This window comes from Saccopteryx leptura, chromosome 13 (genome assembly GCF_036850995.1).
Source record: "Saccopteryx leptura isolate mSacLep1 chromosome 13, mSacLep1_pri_phased_curated, whole genome shotgun sequence".
NCBI lineage: Eukaryota > Metazoa > Chordata > Mammalia > Chiroptera > Emballonuridae > Saccopteryx > Saccopteryx leptura.
In genome coordinates, this window is record NC_089515.1 from 44,899,347 (window position 1) to 44,924,881 (window position 25,535).

Here is a 25,535-nt window from a genome sequence, read left to right on the forward strand (position 1 = left end):
CTTACATTTAAGCTTTTTATCCATTTTGAGTTTGTTTTTGTTAACAGTGTAAGTTGGTGGTCTAGTTTCATTTTTTTGCGTGTACCTCTCCAGTTTTCCCGACATCATTTATTAAAGAGACTGTCTTTACTCCCTGTATACTCTTGTCTCCTTTGTCAAATATTAACTGACCATAAAGGCGTGGGTTTGTTTCTGGTTTCTCTGCTCTCTTCCATTGATCTGTATGTCTGTCCTTATGCCAGTACCAAGCTGTTTTGATTACAGTGGCCTAGTAGTATAACTTGATATCCGGAAGTGTGATACCACTCATGTTCATGTTGTTTTTCATTTTCAAGATTGTTGAAACCATTCGGGGTTTTTTTGGTTCCATATAAACTTTTGGAATATTTGTTCTAGATCTGTAAAGTATGCCATTGGTATTTTAATAGGAATTGCATTAAATCTATAGATTGCTTTGGGTAGTATGGGAACATGGTATATGCGTCCACTTGTTTGTATCTTCCTCGAATTCTTTTTTCAATGTCTTATAATTTTCCAAGTACAAGTCTTTTATTCCTTGGTTAAATTTATCCCTAGGTACGTATGTACGTTCGTTCTTTCTTTGTATGTATGTATGTATGTATTTTGCAATAGTAAATGGGACTGTTTCCTTAATTTCTCTGACAGTTCATTATTGGTGTATAAAAATGCCACTGATTTCTGAATATTAACTTTATATCCTGCCACTTTGCTGAATTCATTTATCAGGTCTAGTAATGTTTGTTTTGGTGGAGGATTTAGGGTTTTCTATGTACAGTATTATGTCGTCAGCAAATAGAGTTTTACTTCTTTTCCAGTTTGGATGCCTTTTATTTCTTCTTCTTGTCTGATTGCTGTGGCTAGGACTTCCAGGATTATGTTGAATAAGAGTGGCGAAAGGGGACACCCTATCTTGTTACTGATCTTTATTTATTTATTTATTTTTTACAGAGACAGAGAGTGAGTCAGAGAGAGGGATAGACAGGGACAGAGAGATGAGAAGCATCAATCATTAGTTTTTCATTGCACGTTGCAACACCTTAGTTGTTCATCGATTGCTTTCTCATATGTGCCTTGACCGCGGGCCTTCAGCAGACCAAGTAACCCCTTGCTGGAGCCAGCGACCTTGGGCTCAAGCTGGTGGAATTTTTGCTCAAACCAGATGAGCCCGCGCTCAAGCTGGCAACCTCGGGGTCTCGAACCTGGGTCCTCTGCATCCCAGTCTGACGCTCTATCCACTGTGCCACCGCCTGGTCAGGCTCTTGTTACTGATCTTAAGGGGACTGGATTTAATTTTGTCTGTTGAGTATGATGTTCGCTGTGGGTTTGTGATAGATGGCCTTTATCATGTTGAGGTATGTTCCCTGAATTCCCACTTTGCTGAGAGTTTTGATCATAAATGGGTGCTGGATTTTATCAAATGCTTTTTCTGCATCTATTAATATGATCATGTGATGTTTATCTTTCATTTTATGTGATGAATCATGCTTATTGATTTGTGGATATTGTACCAGCCTTGCTTCCCCAGAATAAATCCCACTTGATTATGATGTATGATCTTTTTAATGTATTGTTGGATCTGGTTTACTAATATTTTGTTGAGGATTTTAGCATCTCTGTTCATCAGGGTTACTGGCCTTTAGTTTTCTTTCCTTGTAGTATCTCTGTCTGGTTTTGGAATGAGGATAATGCTGGCCTTGTAAAATGAACTTGGAAGTCTTCCCTCCTCTTGAATTTTTAGAATAGCTTGAGAAGGATGGGTGTTAATTCTTCTTTGAATGTTTGGTAACATTTGTTTGTGAAGCCATCTGATCCAGAACTTTTGTTTGCTGGGAGTTTTTTGGTAACTGTTTCAATTCCATTTGTTGTAATTGACCTGCTAGGGTTTTCTGATTCTTCCAGATTTAGTTTTAGAAGATTGTGTTTCTAGGAATTTATCCATTTTGCCCAGGCTGTCTAATTTTTTGGCATATAGTTCTTCATAGTATTTTTATATCTCTTATATTTCTGTGAATGTCATTTGTTACTTCTCTTTTATTTTTGATTTTATTTATTTGGGTCCTTTTTTTTTCTTGATGAGTCTGGTTAAAGGTTTGTCAATCTTATCTTTTTAAAGAACCAGCTCTTGGTTGCATTGATTTTTTTTTTTCCTCTATGTCATTTATTTCCACTCTGATCTTTATTATTTCCTTTCTTCTATACTTTCTCTGGGCTTTATTTGTTTGTTGTTCTTTTTCTAATTCTTTTAGGTGCAGGTTTAGATTGTTTATTTGAGATATTTCTTTTTTTATTTTTTTTTATTTTTTAGAGACAGAGAGGGAGTCAGAGAGAGGGATAGACAGGGACAGACAGACAGGAACGGAGAGAGATGAGAAGCATCAATCATTAGTCCTTCATTGCGCATTGCAACACCCTAGTTGTTCATTGATTGCTTTCTCATATGTGCCTTGACCGCGGGCCTTCAGCAGACTGAGTAGCCCCTTGCTGGAGCCAGCGACCTTGGGTTCAAGCTGGTGGGCTTCCGCCCAAACCAGATGAGCCCACGCTCAAGCTGGCGACCTCGGGGTCTCGAACCTGGGTCCTCTGCATCCCAGTCTGACGCTCTATCTACTGCACCACCGCCTGGTCAGGCTAGAGATATTTCTTGCTTCTAGAGCTAGGCCTGTAAAGCAATGAACTTCCCTTTCAGGGCTGCTTTTGCTGTGTCCCATAGATTTGGGGTTGTTCTATGTTCATTTTCATTTGTTTCAAGGAAAAGCAATATTTAAAAAATATTTTATTTATTGAGTTTAGAGAGAGGAGAGAGAAAAGGGTGGAGGAGTTGGAAGCATCAACTCGTAGTAGTTGCTTCCTGTATGTGCCTTGACTGGGCAAGCCCGGGGTTTCAAACCGGCAACCTCAGCATTCCAGGTTGACACTTTATCCACTGTGCCACCACAGGTCACGCTCAAGGAAATTTTTGGTTTCTTCCTTGATCTCATTGTTAACCCATTCGTTATTTAATAACATGCTACTTAGCCTCCAAGTGTTTGAATATTTTTCAGTTTTTCTATTGTAGTTGAGCCTGCACTTAAGCCAGATGAGCCTGTGCTCAAGCCAGCGACCTCAGGGTGTTGAACCAGGGACCTCAGCATCCCAGGTTGACGCTGTATCCACTGCGCCACCACTGGTCAGGCTAAGGTTATTATTGACATGTACTTATTTATTGCCTTTGTTGTTGTTGTATTTTTCTGAAGTTGGAAATGGGGAGGCAGTCAGACAGACTCCCGCATGTACCTGACCGGGATCCACCCACCATGCCCACCAGGGGGCGATGCTCTGCCCATCTGGGGCATCACTCTGTTGCAACCAGAGCCATTCTAGCGCATGAGGCAGAGGCCATAGAGCCATCCTCAGCGCCCAGGCCATCTTTGCTCCAATGGAGCCTTGGCTGTGGGAGGAGAAGAGAGAGACAGAGAGGAAGGAAAGGGGGAAGGGTGGAGAAGCAGATGGGCGCTTCTTCTGTGTGCCCTGGCTGGGAATTGAACCTGGGACTCCTGCATGCCAGGCTGACGCTCTACCACTGAGCAAACCGGCCAGGGCCATTGCCTTTTTATTCTTTAAACCTGTAATCTTTCAATTTTTTTTCCCTTTCCTCTTATAGCATGCCCGTTCTTGCATTATTGGTTTGGTGGTAATGAACTCCTTTAGCTTTTTTTGGTCTGGGAAGCTCTTTATTTCTCCTTCAATTTTAAATGATAGCCTTGTTGGATAGAATAGTCTTGGTTGTAGGCTCTTGTTCTGCATCACTTTGAATATTTCATACCAATCCCTTCTGGCCCGAAGTGTTCTGTTGAAAAGTCAGGTATCAGCCTTATGGGGGCTCCTTTGTAGGTAATTAATTGTTTTTTTCTTGCTGCTTTTAGTATTCTTTGTCTCAACTTTTAATTATGATGTGTCTTGGTGTGGGCCTTTTTGGGTTCATCTTTAATGGGACTGTCCTTCTTGAACTTGTGTGACTTTTTCCTTCATCAGGTTAGGGAAGTTTTCAGCTATGATGTCTTCAAACAAGTTCTCTATGTCTTGTTTGTTCTCTTCTTCATCCCTATGATGCGGATGTTGTTTTGCTTCATGTTGTCACAGAGCTCTCTTAGAGTTTCCTCAGCCTTCTTGAGCCTCTTTTTGCTACTCTGCTTTTGTGCTTTTGTTTATCTTGTCCTCTAAATCACTGATTCACTCCTCCACTTCATTCAGCCTCCTGTTGATTCCTTCTAGTACAGCCTTCATTTCAGATATTGTATTCGCCATTACTGACTGGTTCTTTTGTATGATTTCAGTGTCCTTTTTATTTTTTTTATTTATTTATTCATTTTAGAGGGCGGGGGAAAGAGAGAGAGAGAGAGAGAGAGAGAGAGAGAGAGAGAAGGAGGGGAGGAGCAGGAAGCTTCAACTTCCATATGTGCCTTGACTGGGCAAGCCCAGGGTTTTGAACCGGTGACCTCAGTATTCCAGGTTGATGCTTTTATCCACTGCACCACCACAGGTCAGGCTCAGTGTCCTTTTTAATGCTTACTATCTCTTTAAGTTTTCATTATGATCATCCATTCTTACCCTGAGATCCTTGAGCATCCTAATAACTGTTATTTTAAACTCTGTGTTTGGTTGTTTGGTTGCTTCCATTTCATTTAATTCTTTTTCTGGGGATTTCTCTTGTTGACTCATTTAGATCATATTTCTTTGTCTGCCCATTTTGTCTGTGTATTAGGTAGCTTGGCTCTGACTCCTGAATTTGTTGTGGCATCTTTATGAGGAAGGTAGGCTTAGTGGTGCTAACCTTTAGGCCACCTGAGCTCTTTGCTCTAGGAATGTTTATTCAAAGTTATAATTACTCTCCTGTTGTATGTGAGTCTTGGATGCTGTTGGCCCCTTTGTGGATGGAGTTAATGCTTTAGGCTGGCTGGCCGTAAGGGTCAACCTTGATCATGTGTATTAGATGCTGTGCAGTGCTGTCTGTTCTATGGGGTGTAGTTAGTTACACTCAGCAGGCTCACCAGCTTGAATGAGGGATCGCTGGCTTGAGTGTTGGATCATTGACATGATCTCATAGTCATTGGCTTGAGTGTCGGATCACTGACATGATCTTATGGTTGCTAGCTTGAAGTCCAAGATCTCTGGCTCAAGCAATGGGTCACTGGCTCAGCTGGAGCCCCCTGGTCAAGGCACATATAAGAAGCAATCAGTGAACAACTAAAGTGCTGCAACTATGAGTTGGTGCTTCTCATCTCTCTCCCTTCCTATCTCTGTCTCTCCCCCATTCTGCCCCTCCATCCATCCCTCCCTCCCTCTCTTTATTTTATTTACTTTTTGTATTTTTCCGAAGTTAGAAGCGAGGATGTAGTCAGACAGACTCCTGCATTCACCTGACTGGGATCCACCTGGCATGCACACCAGGGGGCGATGTTCAGCCCCTCTGGGGCATCGCTCTGTTGCAGCAGGAGCCATTCTAATGCCTGAGGCAGAGGTCATGGAGCCATCCCCAGTGCCTGGGCCAACTTTGCTCCAATGGAGCCTTGGCTGCAGGAGGGGAATAGAGAGACAGAGAGAAAGGAGAGGGGGAAAAGTGGAGAAGCAGATGGGTGCTTCTCCTGTATGCCCTGACTGGTAATTGAACCTGGGACTTCTACACGCCGGGCCGACACTCTACCACTGAGCAAACTGGCCAGGGCCTTCTTTTTCTATCTTAAAAAAAGAAAAATCACCTCGGTGCTCAGAGCATGAGCACACTTCCTTAATCATTCAACATCTCTGCACAGCCAGTTTCCTTGCCTTAAGCCTCAGACTTGTTCTGCACCTTATGTTTGCTTGTTGGGTCTCTAACATTACTGTTCAGCCATCCTGTGTAGTGTCCCAAACCCCAGGTATTCTGGGAATGTCTGTTTGATTCCTAGTGGTGTCATTTAACCCATCTTCCACACTCCCTGCAAATGGAAGTTAGTGCTACAGGATTAATTATATGCAGCTCAAATTACATGTTTATTTTTGCATGTATTAGGTAAAAATACCAGTTCATCCATAATTTCCCTGAGTCACTGCTATAGATGAGGCTAATTGAAAATGCAAGTCAATTTAAAGAAGAATGCTAAGAAATCACGGGGCCAGCAGAACAAAGGCTTGGTAAAACCCGTGCAGGGCCCATGGCCGACTGGTCGGGGAAACCTCCCCGGGGAAGGAGCGGACGGTCCTTGTGGGGGGCTGGAGGCCGTGCTGACGCGGCCCCCTTCTCCAGGGAAGGCGGCCCAGGCCCTGAACCGGCAGCACAGCCAGCGCATCCGGGAGCTGGAGCAAGAGGCCGAGCGGGTGCGGGCCGAGCTGAGCGAAGGGCAGCGGCAGCTGCGGGAGCTGGAGGGCCGGGAGCCCCAGGACCCCGGCGAGCGGTCCCGGCTCCAGGAGTTCCGCAGGAGGGTTGCTGCCGCCCAAAGCCAAGTGCAGGTCAGTGGGGCCCCTGGGGGTGGCAGCTGCGGCCGCCAGGCTGGGGCTGGGGCTGGGGCTGGGTGGAGGCTGCGTTACCAAGGGTCAGCTCAGCTTTGAGTGCGGCAGAGGCAGAGGCAGGTCCCGCCTGAAGCCCACCTAGGAGACCCCTGAGGGTGAGTGGTGAGTGTCGAAAGAAAATCAGCCCTTCCTCCTGCAGCCTCCCCGCCTTCATCTGTCTCAACTCCCTACTCCTTTACATCTCTACTTCGTCTTCCCTGTCTTTCCCCATCAGCCTGTGTGTCCGTCTGATCCACTTGTGTATCAGCTGTGACCAGCTGTCCATCTGTCCTTCACCCTTCCGTCTTCCTGTTCCCTTTGATCAATCTGTTATCATGCATCCTGCTTTTTTGTTTTGTTTTATTTTTTTTACAGTCAGAGAGAGGGAAGAGACAGGGACAGACAGACAGGAACGGAGAGAGATGAGAAGCATCAATCATTAATTAGTTTTTCGTTGTGCATTGCAACACCTTAGTTGTTCATTGATTGCTTTCTCATATGTGCCTTGACCGCGGGCCTTCAGCAGACCGAGTAACCCCTTGCTTGAGCCAGCGACCTTGAGTCTAAGCTGGTGAGCTTTTGCTCAAACCAGATGAGCCCGCGCTCAAGCTGGTGACCTTGGGGTCTTGAACCTGGGTCTTCCGCATCCCAGTCTGACGCTCTATCCACTGCGCCACTGCCCGGTTAAGCTGTGCATCCTGTTTTTTATCGTTACACGATCCCATCCATCTTTGTCCGTCCACCCATGTCTCTGTCCACCCATCATTCCATCATTCATTCTTCCTTTCCTCAGGCGCCAGGACACTATACAGTAGCGGGGTCAAGGGCGCGAGTGATGGAACCAGACTGTTTGGTTTGCATCCCAGCTCTACCATGTTACTAGCTCTGTGTCTTTGGTCAAGTTTCTTCTCTGTGCCTCGGTTCCCTAATCTGTTAACTGGGGCTAGTAATAACCATTCTTTTTGATAGGATTGTGAGGGTCCTTTAGTGTTCACAGAGCACTAAGTACAGTGCCTGGTGCACAGTAAATGTCAGCGAGCCTCCCATTAGTAGTCTGTTGATGTTTTTATTAGTCTACCCATCCGCTGGCCTTCCCTTCTCTCTGGCCCTCCCTCTGCTCCTTGGCCATCGGTTCTAACTGCCCTGTTGAGTGCTGGGTTCATGGCGGCTCCAGCGCAGCCCAGCGGAGGCTGTGTTGTCCCAGGTGCTGAAGGAGAAGAAGCAGGCGACGGAGCGGCTGGTGTCGCTGTCGGCCCAGAGCGAGAAGCGGCTGCAGGAGCTCGAGCGGAATGTGCAGCTGATGCGGCGGCAGCAGGGGCAGCTGCAGAGGCGGCTCCGCGAGGAGACGGAGCAGAAGCGGCGCCTGGAGACGGAGATGAGCAAGCGGCAGCACCGGGTCAAGGTCAGGCTCTCGGCCGCTGCCGAGCCATGTCCCAGCCCGGGGAACCCAAGCAGGGCCCCTCCTGCCCGCCACTCCCCACCACACGACCTCCAGGTCACCTCAGGTCACTTGGTCTCCCTGAGTTTTCCTCACCTGCAAATAGGGGGGGAAGAGGGTATATGATAGGAAAACCGAGGCCAGGGTGAGAATTCAGTGCAGTGGACCTGTAAGGTGACAGGCACCTCGCCTTGCAAGAGCCAGATCAGTGTTTGCTTCCATGTGCTGGTCCTCAGGGAGGGTGGGGACGCCAGAGGAGTGCGCACACTGCCCGCCCAGCCTGTCCCCAAGCCTGCGCCTCCCCAGCCCCAGCCCACTCCTGTCCCCAGGCCTGTGCCTCCCCAGCCCCAGCCCACTCCTGTCCCCAAGCCCGCGCCTCCCCAGCCCCAGCCTGCGCCTCCCCAGCTCCAGCCCGCGCCTCTCTCCCCCTAGCCCGTGCCTGTCCCCTATGCACCCCCAGGAGCTGGAGCTGAAGCATGAGCAGCAGCAGAAGATTCTGAGGATCAAGACGGAGGAGATCGCGGCCTTCCAGAGGCAGCGGCGCAGCGGCAGCAGCGGCTCGGTGGCCAGCCTGGAGCAGCAGCAGGTGGGCCCGGGCCAAGCCTGACCCCCGAGCACCCGTAGCCTGACCTGGGGGCTGCCCGCGCAGCAGAGCTGGATTCTCAGTGCCCACCCTGGCTCCCTCTTTCCCTCAGAAGATCGAGGAGCAGAAGAAGTGGCTGGACCAGGAGATGGAGAAGGTCCTGCAGCAGCGGCGGGCGCTGGAGGAGCTGGGGGAGGAGCTCCGCAAGCGGGAGGCCATCCTGGCCAAGAAGGAGGCGCTGGTGCAGGAGAAGACGGGGCTGGAGAGCAAGCGCCTGCGGTCCAGCCAGGTGAGGACGCTGCCCTGCGAGGCCCGGGCGGGTGACGATCCCGGGGAGGTCTGGGCAGGTGGAGCTCCGTTCTGTTGGGTCAGAGCCTACGAGTCCCACAGGTTCTGATGTGCGGGTGGAACCTCTCCAGGTGTCCTCCCCACAGTTCATTTCCCCTCCTCAACCGCTGCCCTGGGGCTGCACAGGCAGAACAGGGAACAGCAGGTAGAGAAGGGCGTGGCCCAAGAGAACACCCACATTGGCACGAAGGCAGAAAGACCTGGCCCCACAGGGCTTCATTGCTCCCTCGTGAGTGGGATGCTTCTGAGCCATGGTGACGTTGCGGTTAGGATTTGAGGGGATACATCAGACACAGAGCCCAGAGCCCGCTGCGTCACTCAGCTGCAGGCAGGTTCAAGGTGCTTCTGTATTATCTGAATACCCTCTGTCCAGTAGAGCCCCCACTTCAGGCTCCTGGAAAGGCCTTCTGGCTGGCCGGCCGGCCGGCCACCATTTCCCAAAATTCCCATCACAAACTCAAGTCATCTCAGTGACAGGCCACCACACCCTGCTCTGCCCCTGTTGTCCCCTTGTCAGGAGTGCCTTGTCCTCTCTTGTCTGCACTCTTTCTGGGACCCCACTCCCCGAGCTTCTGCAGGACAGGCCTCCTCAGCATCCGACAGGGGGCCCATCACCCTGTGAGGATGGGGCTGGCCCTCCCTTACTGCCCGGCGGCGCTGCCCCAGGCCCTCACTGAGGACATCGTGCGCGTGTCCAGCCGGCTGGAGCACCTGGAGAAGGAGCTGTCCGAGAAGAGCGGGCAGCTGCGGCAGGGCAGCGCCCAGAGCCAGCAGCAGATCCGTGGGGAGATCGATGCCCTGCGCCAGGAGAAGGACTCGCTGCTGAAGCAGCGCCTGGAGATCGATGGCAAGCTGAGGCAGGGCAGCCTGCTGTCGCCCGAGGTACGCCGTGCTGGGCCCGGCCTCGCTGCGGGGACGTGGGTTCCACGGGGGTGGAGGTGGTGCAGGGCAGCCTGCTGTCGCCCGAGGTACCCCGTGCTGGGCCCGGCCTCGCTGCCGGGGACGTGGGTTCCACGGGGGTGGAGGTGGTGCTGAGGCAGGGCAGCCTGCTGTCGCCCGAGGTACGCCGTGCTGGGCCCGGCCTCGCTGCCGGGGACGTGGGCTCCACGGGGGTGGAGGTGGAGGTGGTGCTGGTGCAGGGCAGCCTGCCGTCGCCCGAGGTACGCCGTGCTGGGCCCGGCCTCGCTGCGGGGACGTGGGCTCCACGGGGGTGGAGGTGGTGCTGGTGCGCGCTGGACGGCCCCTATGGACCTGGCCACCTTCCAGTCCCGCCCCGCTGGAGCCTGGACTCGGCCTCCTCCACCGCACTGACTGCTGGCGTGGCATCTTGGCTCCCCAAGATGTGGCAACAGGTGTCGGGCCACATCCTGTACCTTCCCCGAGGGGCCCCGCCAGGTCATCCTTTCAGTGGTGGGTGTTCTGACTTCTCGAGCGTAGACTCTCCAGAGGTGCCTGAGCAGCCTGCTAGCAGAGCCCCGGCCTCCCTCCTCCTCCACCCCCGGGGTCGGGCTGTGACACAGCTCAGACCAAGGGGACACTTAGAGGGTCAGTTGTACCGTGTGCCTCAGACTTAGTCGTTCAAGAGCGTGGGTGTTCTTCCGTGCGAGAAGCGGGTCACCCCACCCCGTGCACGCGCCTGTCCCCGCAGGAGGAGCGGACACTGTTCCAGCTGGACGAGGCCATTGAGGCCCTGGACGCTGCCATCGAGTACAAGAACGAGGCCATCACGTGCCGCCAGCGGGTGCTGCGGGCCTCGGCCTCCTTGCTGTCCCAGTGCGAGATGAACCTCATGGCCAAGCTCAGCTACCTGTCGTCCTCGGAGACCAGAGCCCTGCTCTGCAAGTACTTCGACAAGGTGGGTCGCCGCCACTCTCTAGGGCAGGGGTCCCCAAACTATGGCCTGCAGCCCCCATGCGGCCCCCTGAGGCCATTTATCCGGCCCCCACCGCACTTCCGGAAGGGGCACCTCTTTCATTGGTGGTCAGTGAGAGGAGCATAGTTCCCATTGAAATACTGGTCAGTTTGTTGATTTAAATTTACTTGTTTATTTTAAATATTGTATTTGTTCCCGTTTTGTTTTTTTACTTTAAAATAAGATATGTGCAGTGTGCATAGGGATTTGTTCATAGTTTTTTTAATAGTCCGGCCCTCCAACGGTCTTAGGGACAGTGAACTGGCCCCGTGTAAAAAGTTTGGGGACCCCTGCTCTAGGGCTACCTGTGCTACTTAGGGAAACGAACCCCATTTTCTCCCTTCTGGCCTGCCTGGCACATTCCAGGTGGCCTCTGCCCCAATCGGTGGCTTTCAACAGGAATGGCCCAGGTGATGGGCTGAGTCTGGAGATACTTTTAGTTGTCACAGCAGTAGGGGCCACGGCCATGTTGCTACTCCCCCTGCCATACACAGGGCGGGCCCCACAACCAGAAGTTACCTGGCCCAAAATGTCAGCGATGTCGAGGCTGACCCATCCTGGCCTCCGTGAATCCCCACAGCTCGAGGCTCTGCCCAGGGGCATCTCCCTGTGTGGCTGGGAGAGTGTGAGGCAGGGAAGGCAATGACACTTGTCCTAAGAGCGAGTGCCATCATTTGGAAATCGCTGCCTGGGACACCGCTGAGAAGGCGTCTGTGGGCCCAGTCTTCTCAGTAGCAGACCCTGGTGGTTTCTCAGTGACACCTGCCGTCCTGGGGGAGGGGCAGCCGGCAAGGGGAGCCAGCGCGGGGTCTGAGCCCAGGGGGTCGGCACAGGTGGTGACGCTGCGCGAGGAGCAGCACCAGCAGCAGGTCGCCTTCTCGGAGCTGGAGCTGCAGCTGGAGGAGCAGCAGAGGCTGGTGTACTGGCTGGAGGTGGCGCTGGAGCGGCAGCGCCTGGAGATGGACCGCCAGCTGACCCTGCAGCAGAAGGAGCACGAGCAGAACCTGCAGCTGCTCCTGCAGAGTCGAGGTGAGGCGCCACTGCTCCCGCGCTCGGCCCGGCCCCCCAGCGCCCTCCACCCTCCCACCCTCCTCTCCGCCTCCCCTCTAGACCACCTTGGTGAGGGGTTAGCGGACAGCAGGCGGCAGTACGAGACCAGGATTCAGGCTCTGGAGAGGGAGCTGGGCCGCCTCCTGTGGGCGAACCAGGAGCTGAAACAGAAGCTCGGCAGAGGGAGCGCCGTGGGCCCGAGCAGGGGTAAGCGGCACCTGCCTCCCCGGGCCGCCGTCTGCCTGGCCGTGGGGGTGTCAGGGTTTGCTCCTGTTTGGGGGAAAGGTCAGAAACCACTCGAACTGCAGCTCTCCCTGGGTCATTTCACACGCGGCTGTTGTGCTGGGGCGCCGGGAGGCTCAGACGTGTGGACGGTGCCGCTCACTCCGTTCCCGACAGGCTGTCGTTGCTCTCGGGTCAGGTGGGGAGAAGCCCCCATGCCTGGAGAACAGACAGCTCCCTGGACCCGAAGACGAGCTCCAGGCTGCACCCGAGCTGCTCTGGCCGTCCGCCCTCGGTGAGGGCGCCCCCCACGCCCGGGAAGAGGTGCGGGACCCGGTCCGCGCCCCACTCCCGCTGATGTGGAAGCGCTCCAGCCTGTGCGGTGAGGAGCAGGGCTCCCTCGAGGAGCTGCTGCCACGGGAGGTCACGGAGCCCCTTGTGGGCCGAGCGCTGTCGGTGAGGGAGGCGGGCCTGGCCCGGAGCTACGAGCCCGTGGCCCGGCCCCGGCGGGAGCTGCGAAGGCCCAGCCCAGGCATGATTGACGTCAGGAGGAACCCCCTATAGGCTCTTGGACAGCAGCCAGGAGGGTGGTCTCGAGCCTGCTGCGAGGTATAGTGCGCATCTGCTTTGGGGAGGGACAGCCACACCTCCCTGTCTGGGCCTGACCTGTACACAGCCAAGTCCACCCACTTGAACTGGACTCCGACTTTTTTTTAAAAGCAGTCCCATCACTCCTATTAAGCTGTGGTCCCTGGTGGCCACCTTGGCTTGCTAGTTTCAGGACAATTCCGGTCAAGTCTATGTGTGTGCCATTAGTTTTAGGGTTCAGCCAAGGCTGGTCCCAGAATGGCCTGTGGTCATATGTATATGGGGGGAACTGGGAAACATCACATTTTTAGAAATTTGTAAAACCATTTTATAATAAAGGAGACGAATCTCTGGAAATGGGACTTTTCACTTTGAGTCTGATTTATAATAGTAGGAGTCAGATCTGGGAACACAACAGCCTTCAAAGTTTTTCAGAGCCCGCGAGACAGGTGTGGATCTGCCCCTGGACGAGACCAGACAGTAGGCTGCCAGTGGGCCGTCTGGGCGCGCTCCAGGGAGTCCCCCCCGAACCCCCCGTGGACTGGCGCTGAGCAAGACCCTTGGTGCGGCTGCTCCACAAAGCACAGGAGCCGGGTCCCAGTCACAGGTAACCTCAGGCTGGGCCCTCACACAAACACACCGATGTGGAGTAGCCAGAGGTGACTATATTGTTACAGGGCTGTGTCAGTTCACAAGCATTGTCCATCTCGGGGTTGCAGACTTACAGCAGCTTCACAAGGGGCCCATGTGGGGCGCTCTCTCCCGGTCATAGCTGAGGCAGCGCAGGCATGAGCTGCAGTCGAGGTCAGGGCGGGACTGCAATGGGGTCCTGGTCTTGCAGGTCCGTCTGGCTTCTGACTCCGCCCAGACTGCCTGCTTTGCGTCCAGGCAAGCCCCTCCCTCACCTGATCTGAGTCCTCTGCTAAGAACTTCTTTACTGGACGTGTTTGCAGCACCAGCCGTGCCCAGAGAAAAGCGCTCTGGCGCACTTCTGTCAGGGAAGCAGGGACCCTGGACGAGCATTGTAGTGTTTGCAGTTCTAAGTCCCACGGCAGGTTCCATCCCTACTAACTTATCAGTTTCTTCCGCGAGTAAGTCCGGCTGATGGGGCGTCTCCTGGAAAATGCTCGGCTGAAAGGAGAATCTGCCGGGGCAGGAATTGCATCCGTGTCCTCACCTAGGAAAAGGCAGGCAGATGGGCTCACTGAGGATGCGGCGGGATCACGGGCATGCTCTGAACTGCAGAGGGCACACACAAGGCCGTGCTTGCCCTTTGCATTAGTGCTGCCCACGCTCAGTGCAAGTATCTGTAAGTTTCAGGTCTGCAGGGCTGGTGCTATTTTGCATGCTTTAATCCTGGTCTTGAGGGAAAAGACCCCCCCGAAGGTCCCCATCTCCTGCACTGAACCCGTGAAGTTCACAGGCAGGGCTGGGGAAGGGGACCTAGACTCAGGCTGACGGCACAGACACCGGGAGGAAATGGCTGGCTGACAGTCCTCAGACTCCAGGACCATGCGCCCATTTCGGCCACCGTCTTCAAGAACCTCAAGTATCTTGGTAGGATTCTGTGGGGTTTCTGTTCAAACGTGTGGAAGTTCTAATGTGGTATTTCCCTGTGGAGGTGTGTCTTTGGCAGGGGGGGGGGGTTACAGCACGTCACTGCAGGGACAAAGCCATCTGTCTGACACTCAAACTGCCTACGACTCCAAAATTCAACTGCCGGGCAGCCCTGAGCTAACTCCTGGGAGTCACCCAGGGGATAGTGGCCTGATGTTGGTCAAGGTCCCCAGGACCTCCCATGACTTACCTGTGGCGTCTCGGCACTGAGAGGAGGGCGTCTTCCCTTGGAACAGCAGGGGAGACTGCGTCAGCGCCTGCAGCCCGCTGGCAGACAAGCAGCTCCGCAGGGCACAGCCGGGAGGCGGGGTGCAACCTGCAGCAACGCACGGTCAGCTCTTGCTGCAGCCCCAGGCAGGGGAGCCCTAGCTGCCGCCTCACCCCTCCGGCTGCACGTTGATAAACGCACCTGAAATCAAGGCCTCGTCATCCCCTGCGGAGGGGAGCTGTGGAGACGCCTCCTCACTCTGCTCCTCACACACCTGTTTGGCTTCACACTCAGCTTCTTCCTTGGCACAAAGGAGTCTCTTCCTGGAACCCAACCCAAACTGTCCCCAAGAGGCTTCCTCAGCCTTGGGCACACTGTCCCCGGGAGGGGACTGGTCTGGCAGCTGACACACCCCCTCGAGCTCGAAATCCCCCAGGATGGGCGTCTTGATGCCGAGTTCGAGGCCTGGCTTCCCCTCCGGGAGCAGCGACATGCCTCCAGCAGGGTCCGAGCCGTCGCCCCTGCCCACAGAGGCGCCCAGACTACAGCCGCCCGCCCTCTTCCTCCGAGGCCAGTCCTGAATGGTGTCGGGAGTCGTCTTCCCGCTGTGCTTGGGAGATGGTGTCCAAGGAACCCCAGTATCTGTCTGAAATGGACTCGGGGTGCTAGAGGGGCAACGGGTGGGGGTACAGGACTGGCAGATATAGGTTTGTCCGCTGCTCTTCCCGGGGCTGCTGTGCAAGGGCCGAAGGCAGGGGGGCGACACATAGGTGGCTTCAGGTTTGCCTGAGGAACTGCTGCCCCTGGGACCTGGGGGGACATTCTGATCTCTTCTTAGGGACTCAGCTTCTGCCCAAGGGCTGGCGTCTCTCTTTTTAATCCGGAGCTTGGGCAGGCCGGAAGCCTGCATCTCCAGCTCTACCTCGTAGGTCGGGGGGGTGGCAGGGGCACCCGAAAGCTGAGTGGCACCCTGCAGGGTGCAGGACGGTGTCTGGGGGGAGCCAGGCCCAGAGGAGGGTGGGGACAGAGGAACACCCGGGGGAGACAGAGAAGGCTTCTCATCACCAACCGCCATCCTTAGCCCCTCGTGCGCTCTCGCGGGAGAGACACTGCTGTCCTGGTCCTCGGCTCCGGGGAGCTCATCTTCCAAGAGGAGGGAGAGACGCTCTATGTCACCTGCAACAGGCAAAGGAGGGGAAACACACCAGCCCCCCCTAAAGCCAGGCCCAGGGTCCTGGTCCCTTTCAGGAGACGGAAGGGAGGGGTCCGCTCCCCTCAGGTGCCGCCCAGCACCTGCGGTGGCGGCCCTCTGGTCAGCAATGCCACCAGCAGGCGCGCTGGCCTGAGGCTGGCACTGGGGGACGTTCCTTTCGGGATCAGAGGTCTTTCTGTGCGTCTTCCCGACTTTAGACAGGGGCGGCCGGGGGCGGGTGTCCGAGCTGGCCGGCCGCGAGGCTGTGACGGGAGCCAGAGCAGCGCGGGTGCCGAGCGGAGGGGCACTGGGTGGGGGAGGGGCACTGGGCGGGGGCCGCGGCTCCTGCCAGCCCCCCTCTCCGGGGGCGGGACAGTCTGGGGGAGCGGTCCAGAGCGGCCTCTCGTCAATGTCACGGGCAGGAGGAGGGGTACAAGGTTCGTTTGATGGGATAGGTGGGGAAGTCAGGGCTGTGTCTCCTGGTCTCTCTGAGGTGTCCACAGCTTTAACGGTCTGTATCTGCACCGGCTCCCGGCCCTGCGACGCTCGGAGGACACGGGGACAGCGGCAGCTCTGACTCGGAGCCCTGCCCACAGAGGCAGTGTCTGTCCCCACCCCCGAGGCCGTGCCCAGAGGTGATCTCAGAGAGCACCTGGCAGGGGTGATGGCTGGACCAGCGGGGCTTCCGGTACTAGAGTCCGCTGAGAGCAGGCTGGAGGGACTCTGCAGAGACGCGAGGGGCTGGCCTCCGGGCTTCCCGGGAGCTGTGGGGCCCTTGCCCAGCGCAGAGGCCCGGCCTTCCCGCAGGGGGCGCCCTCTGGGTGGCGTGCTTTTCTGTGGAGACGGTGACTCCCAGCCCCGGGGCGAGCGGTGTTTCAGGGCCGGAGAGAGAGCCTGTCCAGCTGGGGCCCGGGCCACAGGGGCCCCCCACAGCCGCCCGGGGCTGCGCAGTGGAGTCTGGGGGGTGCGAGGGCACCAGCCGGGCGTAGCTTTAGAAGAGCTCGGTTTCCAGGAACTCTTCCTCGGAGTCTGTAAAGAAAAATGCCGGTTTCAGTGCCTGAACGTGCTAACCCATGTTCTCTAAGGACCGTTCTAGGAACCGCAGAGACAACGAGGGAGGCCGGTGGGAGACGCTGGTCCGCCAGAGGAGCGGTCTCAATAGGGACACGTTTCCACTTCCAAGACAGGACTCGAGGTGACTTGGCCACTACATCCAATCTGAGTTTGTTTCCCTAAAACATGAGATAATTTGCATAATGCGTCTCTAACGACTTCACTTGGCTATCCTTCCCTTCTACATAACTATGCCTGATCTTTGCCTGAGGGGTCCTCTAGGTGTCACACCTGTTGTTCACCCACATTCAACATGCAGTTGACTAAGCACCTACTACGTGCCAGGCAATGTATGTGCGCGCACAGGGTGGCGGAGTGCGGGGCTCAGATCCAGAGGGCACTGCAAGAAAGAGCATCTCAGAAGGGACCTCCCCCAACAAAGCACGTCCCTCCCTACTTGCAGAAACGTGGCACTCCAACAGGTAAGGCCGTCGCACACCTCACTGCTGCAACCTTATTTGGTCATCTCGAGAGAACACCAGCCTAGCTGGCATTTCATGTTCACTGGGTAGAAACAGAGGACACTAGTGTGGCCAGTACAGTGACAGGGACAGGCATGGGGCAAGATGTGGCACAAGGAAAGCTTGCCGTTAAACCAGTAACGGCTGGGGTGTGGGACAGGAGTAGTGAGTCAGGTCTTCAGATGGGTGTCAGCAGCTGAAGGGAAGAGGCTTGGGGGGGCAGTAGGCTTAGAAAGTATGAGTGAAGGCCCGAAAAGACAAAGTCCTTGACGTCCGCCCTTTCCTGTGCAAGAGAGTCAGAAAAGATGCCTAAGGAAGGAGCTCTTAGCACATTATGAAATAAGAATGGTAGTGTAGACCCCCCCCCCCCCCCCCCATCTGAAGTCTGCGCTAGAGAGAGAAGGAAATCGCTGCAGGGAAGTAGGAACAGGTAAGTGGTCTCATCTCTGAGCTCACGCTTCTCTCTCTGGTCTCGATCTTCCTTTGCCCTCCTCTCTCCCTCTCTGATGTCCTCTGAACTTGCTACTTCTCTCTCATCTCTCTCTGTCCTCATTCTCTGTCATCTCTCTATTCCCTCTGAGATCTCTGATTTCTCTCCCCATCTGATCTCTCTTCTTTCTGATCTCTCTGACCCCTCTGTTCTCGATCTTCCTTTAATCTCTCTCTGACTCATCTTTGTGATGGCTCTTTCTGTTCCCTCTCTGCTCTTTGTGACCTCTCAGAATGACCAGAGAGGTCATAGAGAGATTAGAGGGAGACATCAGAAAGATCAGGGGGAGATAGAGAGTGCTCAGAGATCAGTGGTCTCTGATTTGTTTCTGATCTCTGACTTCTCTCCTGATTTCTCTCATGTCTCTTTTTGTCATCTGACACCGTCTCCCCAACTTTGATATCCTCTGAACTTGCTCTCTCTCTCACCACTCTTACCTCATTCTCGATCTGATCCACCTATCTCTCTGAGGTCTGGTTTCTCTTTTCTCTGATCGTTCTCTCATCTCTTTCTGATCACTCTCCCATTTCTGACCCCTCTGTTCTCAATCTTTCTTTGATTTCTTTTCTCTGATCTTTCTGAGTTCTTTCTCTGATCCATCTCTATGGCTTTCTGATCTCCCTCTGCAACCTCTCACGATGATCAGAGAGAGCAATTAGGGAGATCAGTGGTCTCTCCTGATCTCTCCCCCCCTCTGATCTCGCTTCCTCTGACTTCTCTCTGCTGTTCCACTGCTCTCACTTTCTTTGTTCTGATTGATATCTCTGACTCTTCCCTCTCATCTGATTTCTCTATAGGTACCTCCTTCCTCTCTCAGATCTGCCTGTGTTCTCTCTCTGATCTGTCTGCTTTTCCTTTTCTCATTTTCTCTGACCTCTCTCAAATCCCTGTCCTCTCTGTCTGATCCGCCTGCTATCTGAGATCTCTCATATCTATCGCCCTCTCTCCCTCTGATCTCTTTCATTGATCTCTTTCAGATCTCTTCCTGACCCATCTCTCCAATTTCTTTGTGCCCTCAGATCAGAGAGAGGTCAGAGATTAGACGGATCAAAGAGGGAGTAAAACATTGCTGGTCTCTCTGATCTGTCTAATCTCTGAGCTCTCTCCCCTATTTTCTCTCATGTCTCTGTTTTCTCTCATGTTTCTGTGTTCTTTCTTATCTCATTCTGTTCCTCTCCTGTCTCTCCTCTCTGTGATCTCTCTCATCTCCATCTCCCTTTTTTCTCTCCTCTCTCCCTCTCTGATATACTGACCTCGTTATTTCTCTCATCCCTCTTACCTCACTCTCTCTCCCATCCCTCTGATCTGCCCACTGTCTCTCTGACTTCTCTCTCCACCTGATCTCAGTCTTTCTGATCTCTCCAGCCTCTCTCTACACTCCCTGTGATCTCTCCAGCCTCTCTCTACACTCCCTGTGATCTCTCCAGCCTCTCTCTACACTCCCTGTGATCTCTCCAGCCTCTCTCTACACTCCCTGTGATCTCTCCAGCCTCTCTCTACACTCCCTGTGATCTCTCCAGCCTCTCTCTACACTCCCTGTGATCTCTCCAGCCTCTCTCTACACTCCCTGTGATCTCTCCAGCCTCTCTCTACACTCCCTGTGATCTCTCCAGCCTCTCTCTACACTCCCTGTGATCTCTCCAGCCTACTCCCTGTGATCTCTCCAGCCTCTTCTACACTCCCTGTGATCTCTCCAGCCTCTCTCTACACTCCCTGTGATCTCTCCAGCCTCTCTCTACACTCCCTGTGATTCCTCTGTTCTCTCATTTCTCCCTCTGACCTCTACTCATCACTTTCTCTGAAATCTCTTCTCTGATCCTTGTCTTCCTTTATCTCATCTCTCTTCTCTCATCTTCCTCATTTCTCTTATTCCACTCTCTCCCCCATATCTCTGATTTCTCTCCCCTGATTTCTCCCTTTCCCTGATCTTGCACCCCCTCGACGTCTCTCTGATCTGGATCTTTCTTTGCTCTGATATTGGACTCTTCTATCTCTGATTTCTTAATACCTCCCTCTCTTGGATCTCTCTTTTTTTAAATCACACTGATTTGTTTGATCCCTCTGATCCATTCTCTCTGATCTCATTCTCTCATCCTCTGATCTGCCTGCTATCTCTGAGCTCTCTCCCAGATCTCTCCCGAGTTCCTTCCTGATCCATCTCTCTGAGCTCTCATTCCGGTCTTTCTGTCTTCGTCTGTGACCGCTCAGATCAGAGAGGGAGTACAGAGACAGTAGTGGTCTCTCTGAGGTCTCATCTCTGATACCTCATATCTCTGTGAGATCTCTCTCTCCATCTGATCTCGATCTTTCTTTGCTCTCTCCTCTCTCTGGCTTCTCTCCCTGGTCTTTCTCTTGTGTCTCTTCTCTTTGACTCCCCTCTCTTTATCTCATATCTTTCTCCATCTCCCTCTTCTCTTTCTGATTCCCCTCCTCCCCCGACCTCTCTCTGCTGTCTCTCTGATCTCTCTCTTTCCTCTCTGATTTCTCTATACCTCCCTCAGATCTTTCCTCTTTTGGATCTCTGATCTCTCATCTCTCTTTCTGATTACACTGATCTCTAACCTCTTTCTGTCTTATGTCTGATCTCATTCTCTGTCCCTCTGACATGCCTGCTATCTGAGATCTCTCATCTTTCTAAGTTCTCTTCCTGATCCATCTTTCTGAGCTCTCTCTCAGTGACTTCTCAGATCAGAGAGAGATTAGAGGGAGAGGTCAGACGGAGTACGGAGAGATTAGTGTTCTCTCTGATCTCAATGATCTCCTTCTATCTTCGACTTGTCTGCTATCTCTGTCAAGGATCTCTCTCCATTTAATCTCTCTCTTCTATCACTCCTCTCTGATCTCTCCCGCCTCTCTCTGGTCTCAATCTTTCTTTGCTCTTATCTGACCTCTTTGTAATCACACTGATCTCGATTTATCTCTTCTCTTTTCTGAACTCGTTTCTCTGATTTCTCTCCTGTCTCTTCTGTGATCTCTCTGATCCCTCTCATCTCTGTTCTCTCCTTTCCCTTGTATCCTTCTCTCTCACTCTTCGCTACCCTCTGAACTCATGGTTTCTCTCATCACTCTTATCTCCTTCTCTGATTTGTCTGCTCTCTGAGATCTATGATTTCTCTCAGATATCTCATCTTTCTGGGCTCCCTTTGATCTCTCTCTCTCTTCCTGATCCCTCTCTGTTCTCGATCTTTCTTTGATCTCTCTTTCAGATCTCTTCTTTCTCTGCTCTATCTCTGTGATGGCTCCTGCTGATCTCTGCCATCTGTGACCTCTCAAAATGATGAGGGAGAGATCAAAGATAGAGCAATGAGATTAGAGTGCTCAGAGATTAGTAGTCTCTCTGATCTGGCTTCTCTCCTGATCTTCGCTCCCTCACTGATCTCAAGCTTTCTTCATTCTGATATCTCTGACTCTTCCCTGGTTTCTCTATACCTCCCTCTTCTCTTTCAGATCTGTCTGCTCTTTCTTCTTCTCTCATCTCTCATCTCCTCTGACCTTGCTATCTTTCTCTCCCTCTCTAATGTCTCCGATTTCTGTCCTCTCTGTAATCTGCCTGCTATCTGAAATATCTCTCCCTCTGATCTTTCTTTGATCTCTTCTGAGTTCTCTTCCTGATCTGTCGTCTCTCTGAGCTCTCTCATCCCTCTGATCTCACGAATGAGAGGTCAGGTGAGAGAGAGGCCAGAGGGAGTAGAGAGATTACTGTGATCTCTCCACTCTGATCTCATTATCCCCTAATCTCTCTTTCTAATCATAGTGATCTTGATCTCCTTCTCTAAAATCTCTTATCTCTCCCCTTTCTGTGTGACCTCTCCCATCTCTGATTTGTCTCTGATCTAATCTCGATCTCTCATCTTGATCCCAATCATTCTTTGCTCTCTGATCTCTTTCTAATCACACTGATCTTAATCTCTCTTATCCCTTTTTCTGATCTCTCTTCTCTCTCTGATTTGTCTCATTCTGTGCTTTCTGTGATCTCTCCTCTCTGATTCTCTCCCTGATCTCAATCTTTCTCTAAAATCTCTTCTGATTTCTCTCCCCTCTCCTCTGTGAACTCTGATCCCTCTCATTTTTCTCTCCAATCTCTGACCTCCATCTCTCTCTGATCTCTCTCACCCTATTTCTTCTCTTTCTGATCACTCCCTCTGATGTCTCTTGGATCTTGATCTTTCTTTGCTCTCTGCTCTCTCTGATCTTATTCTCCACTCTCTCTAATCCCTCTGATCTACCTGCTGTCTGAGATTTCTTTCAGATCTCTCTCTCTATGACCTCAGATCAGAGAGAGGTCAGAGATTAGAGGGAGTACAGAGATTAGTGGTCTCTCTGATCTGTCTGTACCTCTTCTTTCATCTCTCCTTTTCTCTGTGATCTCAATCTCTCATATCTTTCTTTGAAATGTTTTCTCTGATTTCTGTCCTCTCTTCTCTGATCCCTCTTATTTCTCCCCTCTCTCTCTCCATCTCATCTCTCCCTGTGATCTCTGATTTCTCCCTCCTGATCTCCCCTCCCTCTCTTTTCTCCCATCTTTCTGAGCTCCCCAATCTCTCCCTCTGTTCTCCATCTTTCTTTGATCCACCTCTCTGATCACTCTCTCTAGCTCATTCATCCCTCTGTGATCTCTCAGAGAGAGAGAGATTAGGGAGATAACACCACTCTTATTACTGCTCTCGCCTCTAATTTCTTTCTGTCCCTGAGCTCATTCTCTATTATCTCTAATCTCTCTGATCTGCTTGCTATCTCTGAGATCTCATCTTTCTTTCCCTCTCACCTCTCTTTAATCTCTTTCAGTTGTCTTCCTGGTCCATCTCTTTGAGCTCTCAGCCCTGTCTGATCTCTCTGTGGCTTCTCCAATCAGGGAGAGGTCAGAGGGAGTACAGAGATTAGTGGTGCTTCTGACTTCCCCTCTGATCTCTCTGATCTCTCATCTCCTCTGAAATTTCTTCTGATTTCTCTTTCCCATGTCTCTGATCTAATCTCTGTCTCTTGTTCATCTCTCTGATCTTGATCTTTCTTTTCTGATTATCTCTGTTTTCTTTCCAATCTTCAATTTCTCTATACCTCCTTCCTCTCTCCTCCAGATCTCTCCTCTCTTGGATCTCTGAAATCTCTCTGACTTCCTTCTCTGATATCTTTCCGTGATCTCTCTCTCTTTCTAATCACACTGATCTGTCCTCTCTAATCTCTGCCTGATGTCTGAGGTCTCTCATGTCCCTCTGATCTCTTTCTATGAGAGATCAATCTCTCCTGATCTCTCCCATCTTTCTGAGCTCCCTCTGATATCAACCTTTCTTTGATCTCTTTCAGATCTCTTCTGAGTTCCCTTCCTGATCCGTCTCTCTGAGCTCTCTCAGCCCTCTTTCTGATCTCGATGTTCTCCCTGATCTTTCTCTTATGTCTATCTCCGACTTCTAGCTGATCTCCATCCTTCTTTGCTCTCTTTCCACCTTTCTAGTCACAATGACATCTCTTTTTCTGAAATCTGATTTCTCTCCCCTCTCCTCTCTGATCCCTCTCTCCCCCATTTCTTCTCTCCCCATATCTCTGATCTAATCCCTGATTTCTCTCATCTTTTCCTGAGATCTCCCCTGTCTCTAACCTCTGTGATCTTTCTGATCGCTCCCTCATCTCTCTCTCTCTCGGATCTTGATCTTTCTTTGCTCTCTGATCTCTCTATATCTCTCTTCTTTCAGATCTCTCATCTCTGACTTTTCTCTGTGATCTCTACTTTGTAATCACACTGGTCTCTCCTCTCTGATTTGTCTGATCCCTCTCTTCTTTCTCTGATGTCATTCTATACTGTCTCTAATCCCTCTGATCTGCCTGCTATCCTAAGATCTCGTATCTTTCTGAGCTCCCTCTGATCTTGACCTTTATTTTCTTCCTGCCCAATCCTCTGATTTCTCTCTCTCATCCTTTCTGATCTCTATCATTCTTTTGTGATCTCAATCTCTCTCCCTCTTTGATTTCTGTCTTGTCTGAGTTCTCTTCCTGATCCATCTCTATGTGGCCTCTCAGATCAGAGGTCAGAGATTAGAGGCAGAGATCAGAGAGGGAGTAAGACATTAATGGTCTGTCTGATCTGTCTAATCTCTGAGCTCTCTCTGATCTTCCTCTGATTTCAATCTCTTTCTCTGAAATCTTTTGATTCCTCTCATTTCTTTGTTCTCTCTCCATCTGATCTCTCCCTGTGATCTTTCTCTCTGATCCCTCTCCATTTCTTCTCTCAGAGATCAGAAAGACTGAGGTTCATTATTCCTCTCTGATCTTTTTCTGATTCTTCTCTCTCCCTCTGATCTCAATCTCTCTCCTGATCTTCCCCTCCCACCTTTCAGAGCTCCCTAATCTCTCACCGCTGTCTCTCCCTAATGGGCTCAGTGGGTTTCCCTGACCAGGTGTCGTGTTCTCAAACATTATAGAAAGGTCCTACCTGATAAGCGGTGGGCATCTCAGAGTCCACTGTGTTCCTTGCAGGCCTTTCAATCCAAGCCGAGCCCTTCTCCGAGGGACTGACCATCGCTGACACCGCCCCGAAAAAGAGCCTCTTAGGGGACTGAAGACTTTGGATGGGAGAGTTTCCTCCTTGGTCTGCAAGTCGAAAACAATGACATTTCATTCTCTTTCAACTTCTGCCCTCCCAACACTAACAGAACAGCCACTCCATACAGCAGAGAAGACAACTATTTTGAGAACTGGAGAGGGGAACTCCACCTAGTGATGTCCGCGACCAGTACAACCATGCTGCCTTCTTGAATTTTACTAAGACTGCAGTGAACCCAGCCCCTGTGTTGGGAAATGTAGGCAACTAAAGTATTTTAATTATAAAACACATTTCTGATGATCCAACCTAATGAGCGCTAGAAGAGTAAATCACATACGAACAGCTCGCGCCCTCCCCCGGACACGGGTATTGGATGTGAGCATGTGCAGGAAACCACGGGCAAGTCCTCCTCAGAGAGTGTCCTACTCACAGGACAGTGGGAGTGACCAGCTGTGAGAATCCAAAGGGATGACCCTGACGACAAAGGCTCTGGATTGTTCATTTGGTCATCATTCTGAACCTCAAATATACACACCGAGTCTACTTCTCCAATGTCAAGAAACAAAAGGTCAGTCTGACCTGTGGTGGCGCAGTGGATAAATCATTGACCTGGAACACTAAAGTCACCGGTTCAAAACCCCGGGCTTGCCTTGTCAAGGCACATATGGCAGTTGATGGTTCCTGCTCCTCCCCCTGCCCTTCTTTCTCCCCCCACATCTCTCTAAAATGGAAAAAAAAAAAAGTCAAATTTCCTAGTTCTTTTTTCCACCAAGTTGGTATGAGCTTCTGAAGACAGGGTGCCAAGTTGTTACCTGACTTGTTTTGGTGAAACGAGTGAACTCTTTGCACACTTCGACTCTTTGGCTGAGACGCAGAATAGAAGGGACCAGAATTTGTCCTGCCGAATGTCAACTGCTTGATTCGAGGACTTCTTCTCAAACTTATTTCTACAAAACCAGAATCACAGTAAGCAGGGAGAAGTGCAAGCCTGACATTTCCCATGTATGAAGTAAGCAAAATTTCTGTCAGACCGAATACAAGATGTAAATTTGACAAGTTACTGGTTTACAATTAATTGTAACAAAGAGGTGTATGACACATGGCCCCAGAAAGGTGCAAAAAACAATACTGACCCGCTAGACTGTCACCTCCGACAGCATCATAAACTGCCACCATTAAGCATGTGGGGTGAAAACTGTGTGTAAAGTATAGTGACTTTTGTCACAATTTTTAATGGTCTGACCTGTGGTGGC

General features: G+C 51.9%; 2 protein-coding genes across 6 annotated transcripts in view; one reads left to right on the top strand and one right to left on the bottom strand.

Moving 5' to 3' along the window:
- Window positions 1–12,646, top strand: part of KIF7 (kinesin family member 7) — a 29,192-nt gene extending 16,546 nt beyond the window's left edge. For 3 of the 4 annotated variants that reach the window (XM_066354819.1, XM_066354822.1, XM_066354820.1), the window contains exons 11-19: window positions 6,284–6,486; window positions 7,730–7,927; window positions 8,424–8,549; window positions 8,659–8,835; window positions 9,561–9,776; window positions 10,543–10,749; window positions 11,640–11,835; window positions 11,917–12,063; window positions 12,278–12,646. In XM_066354819.1, the coding sequence (XP_066210916.1) occupies window positions 6,284–6,486; window positions 7,730–7,927; window positions 8,424–8,549; window positions 8,659–8,835; window positions 9,561–9,776; window positions 10,543–10,749; window positions 11,640–11,835; window positions 11,917–12,063; window positions 12,278–12,642 (1,835 nt within the window). In that variant the 3' untranslated portion in view covers window positions 12,643–12,646. The remainder of the gene's footprint in view (window positions 1–6,283; window positions 6,487–7,729; window positions 7,928–8,423; window positions 8,550–8,658; window positions 8,836–9,560; window positions 9,777–10,542; window positions 10,750–11,639; window positions 11,836–11,916; window positions 12,064–12,277) is intronic. The other variant, XM_066354821.1, reaches the window with a different exon arrangement.
- A 1,071-nt stretch (window positions 12,647–13,717) lies between these two features.
- Window positions 13,718–25,535, bottom strand: part of TICRR (TOPBP1 interacting checkpoint and replication regulator) — a 54,349-nt gene continuing 42,531 nt past the window's right edge. For both annotated transcript variants that reach the window (XM_066354818.1, XM_066354817.1), the window contains exons 18-22: window positions 25,095–25,229; window positions 24,172–24,329; window positions 14,693–16,712; window positions 14,474–14,599; window positions 13,718–13,843 (exon numbers count right to left, since the gene is read on the bottom strand). In XM_066354818.1, coding sequence (XP_066210915.1) covers window positions 13,734–13,843; window positions 14,474–14,599; window positions 14,693–16,712; window positions 24,172–24,329; window positions 25,095–25,229 — 2,549 coding nt within the window. In that variant the 3' untranslated portion in view covers window positions 13,718–13,733. The remainder of the gene's footprint in view (window positions 13,844–14,473; window positions 14,600–14,692; window positions 16,713–24,171; window positions 24,330–25,094; window positions 25,230–25,535) is intronic.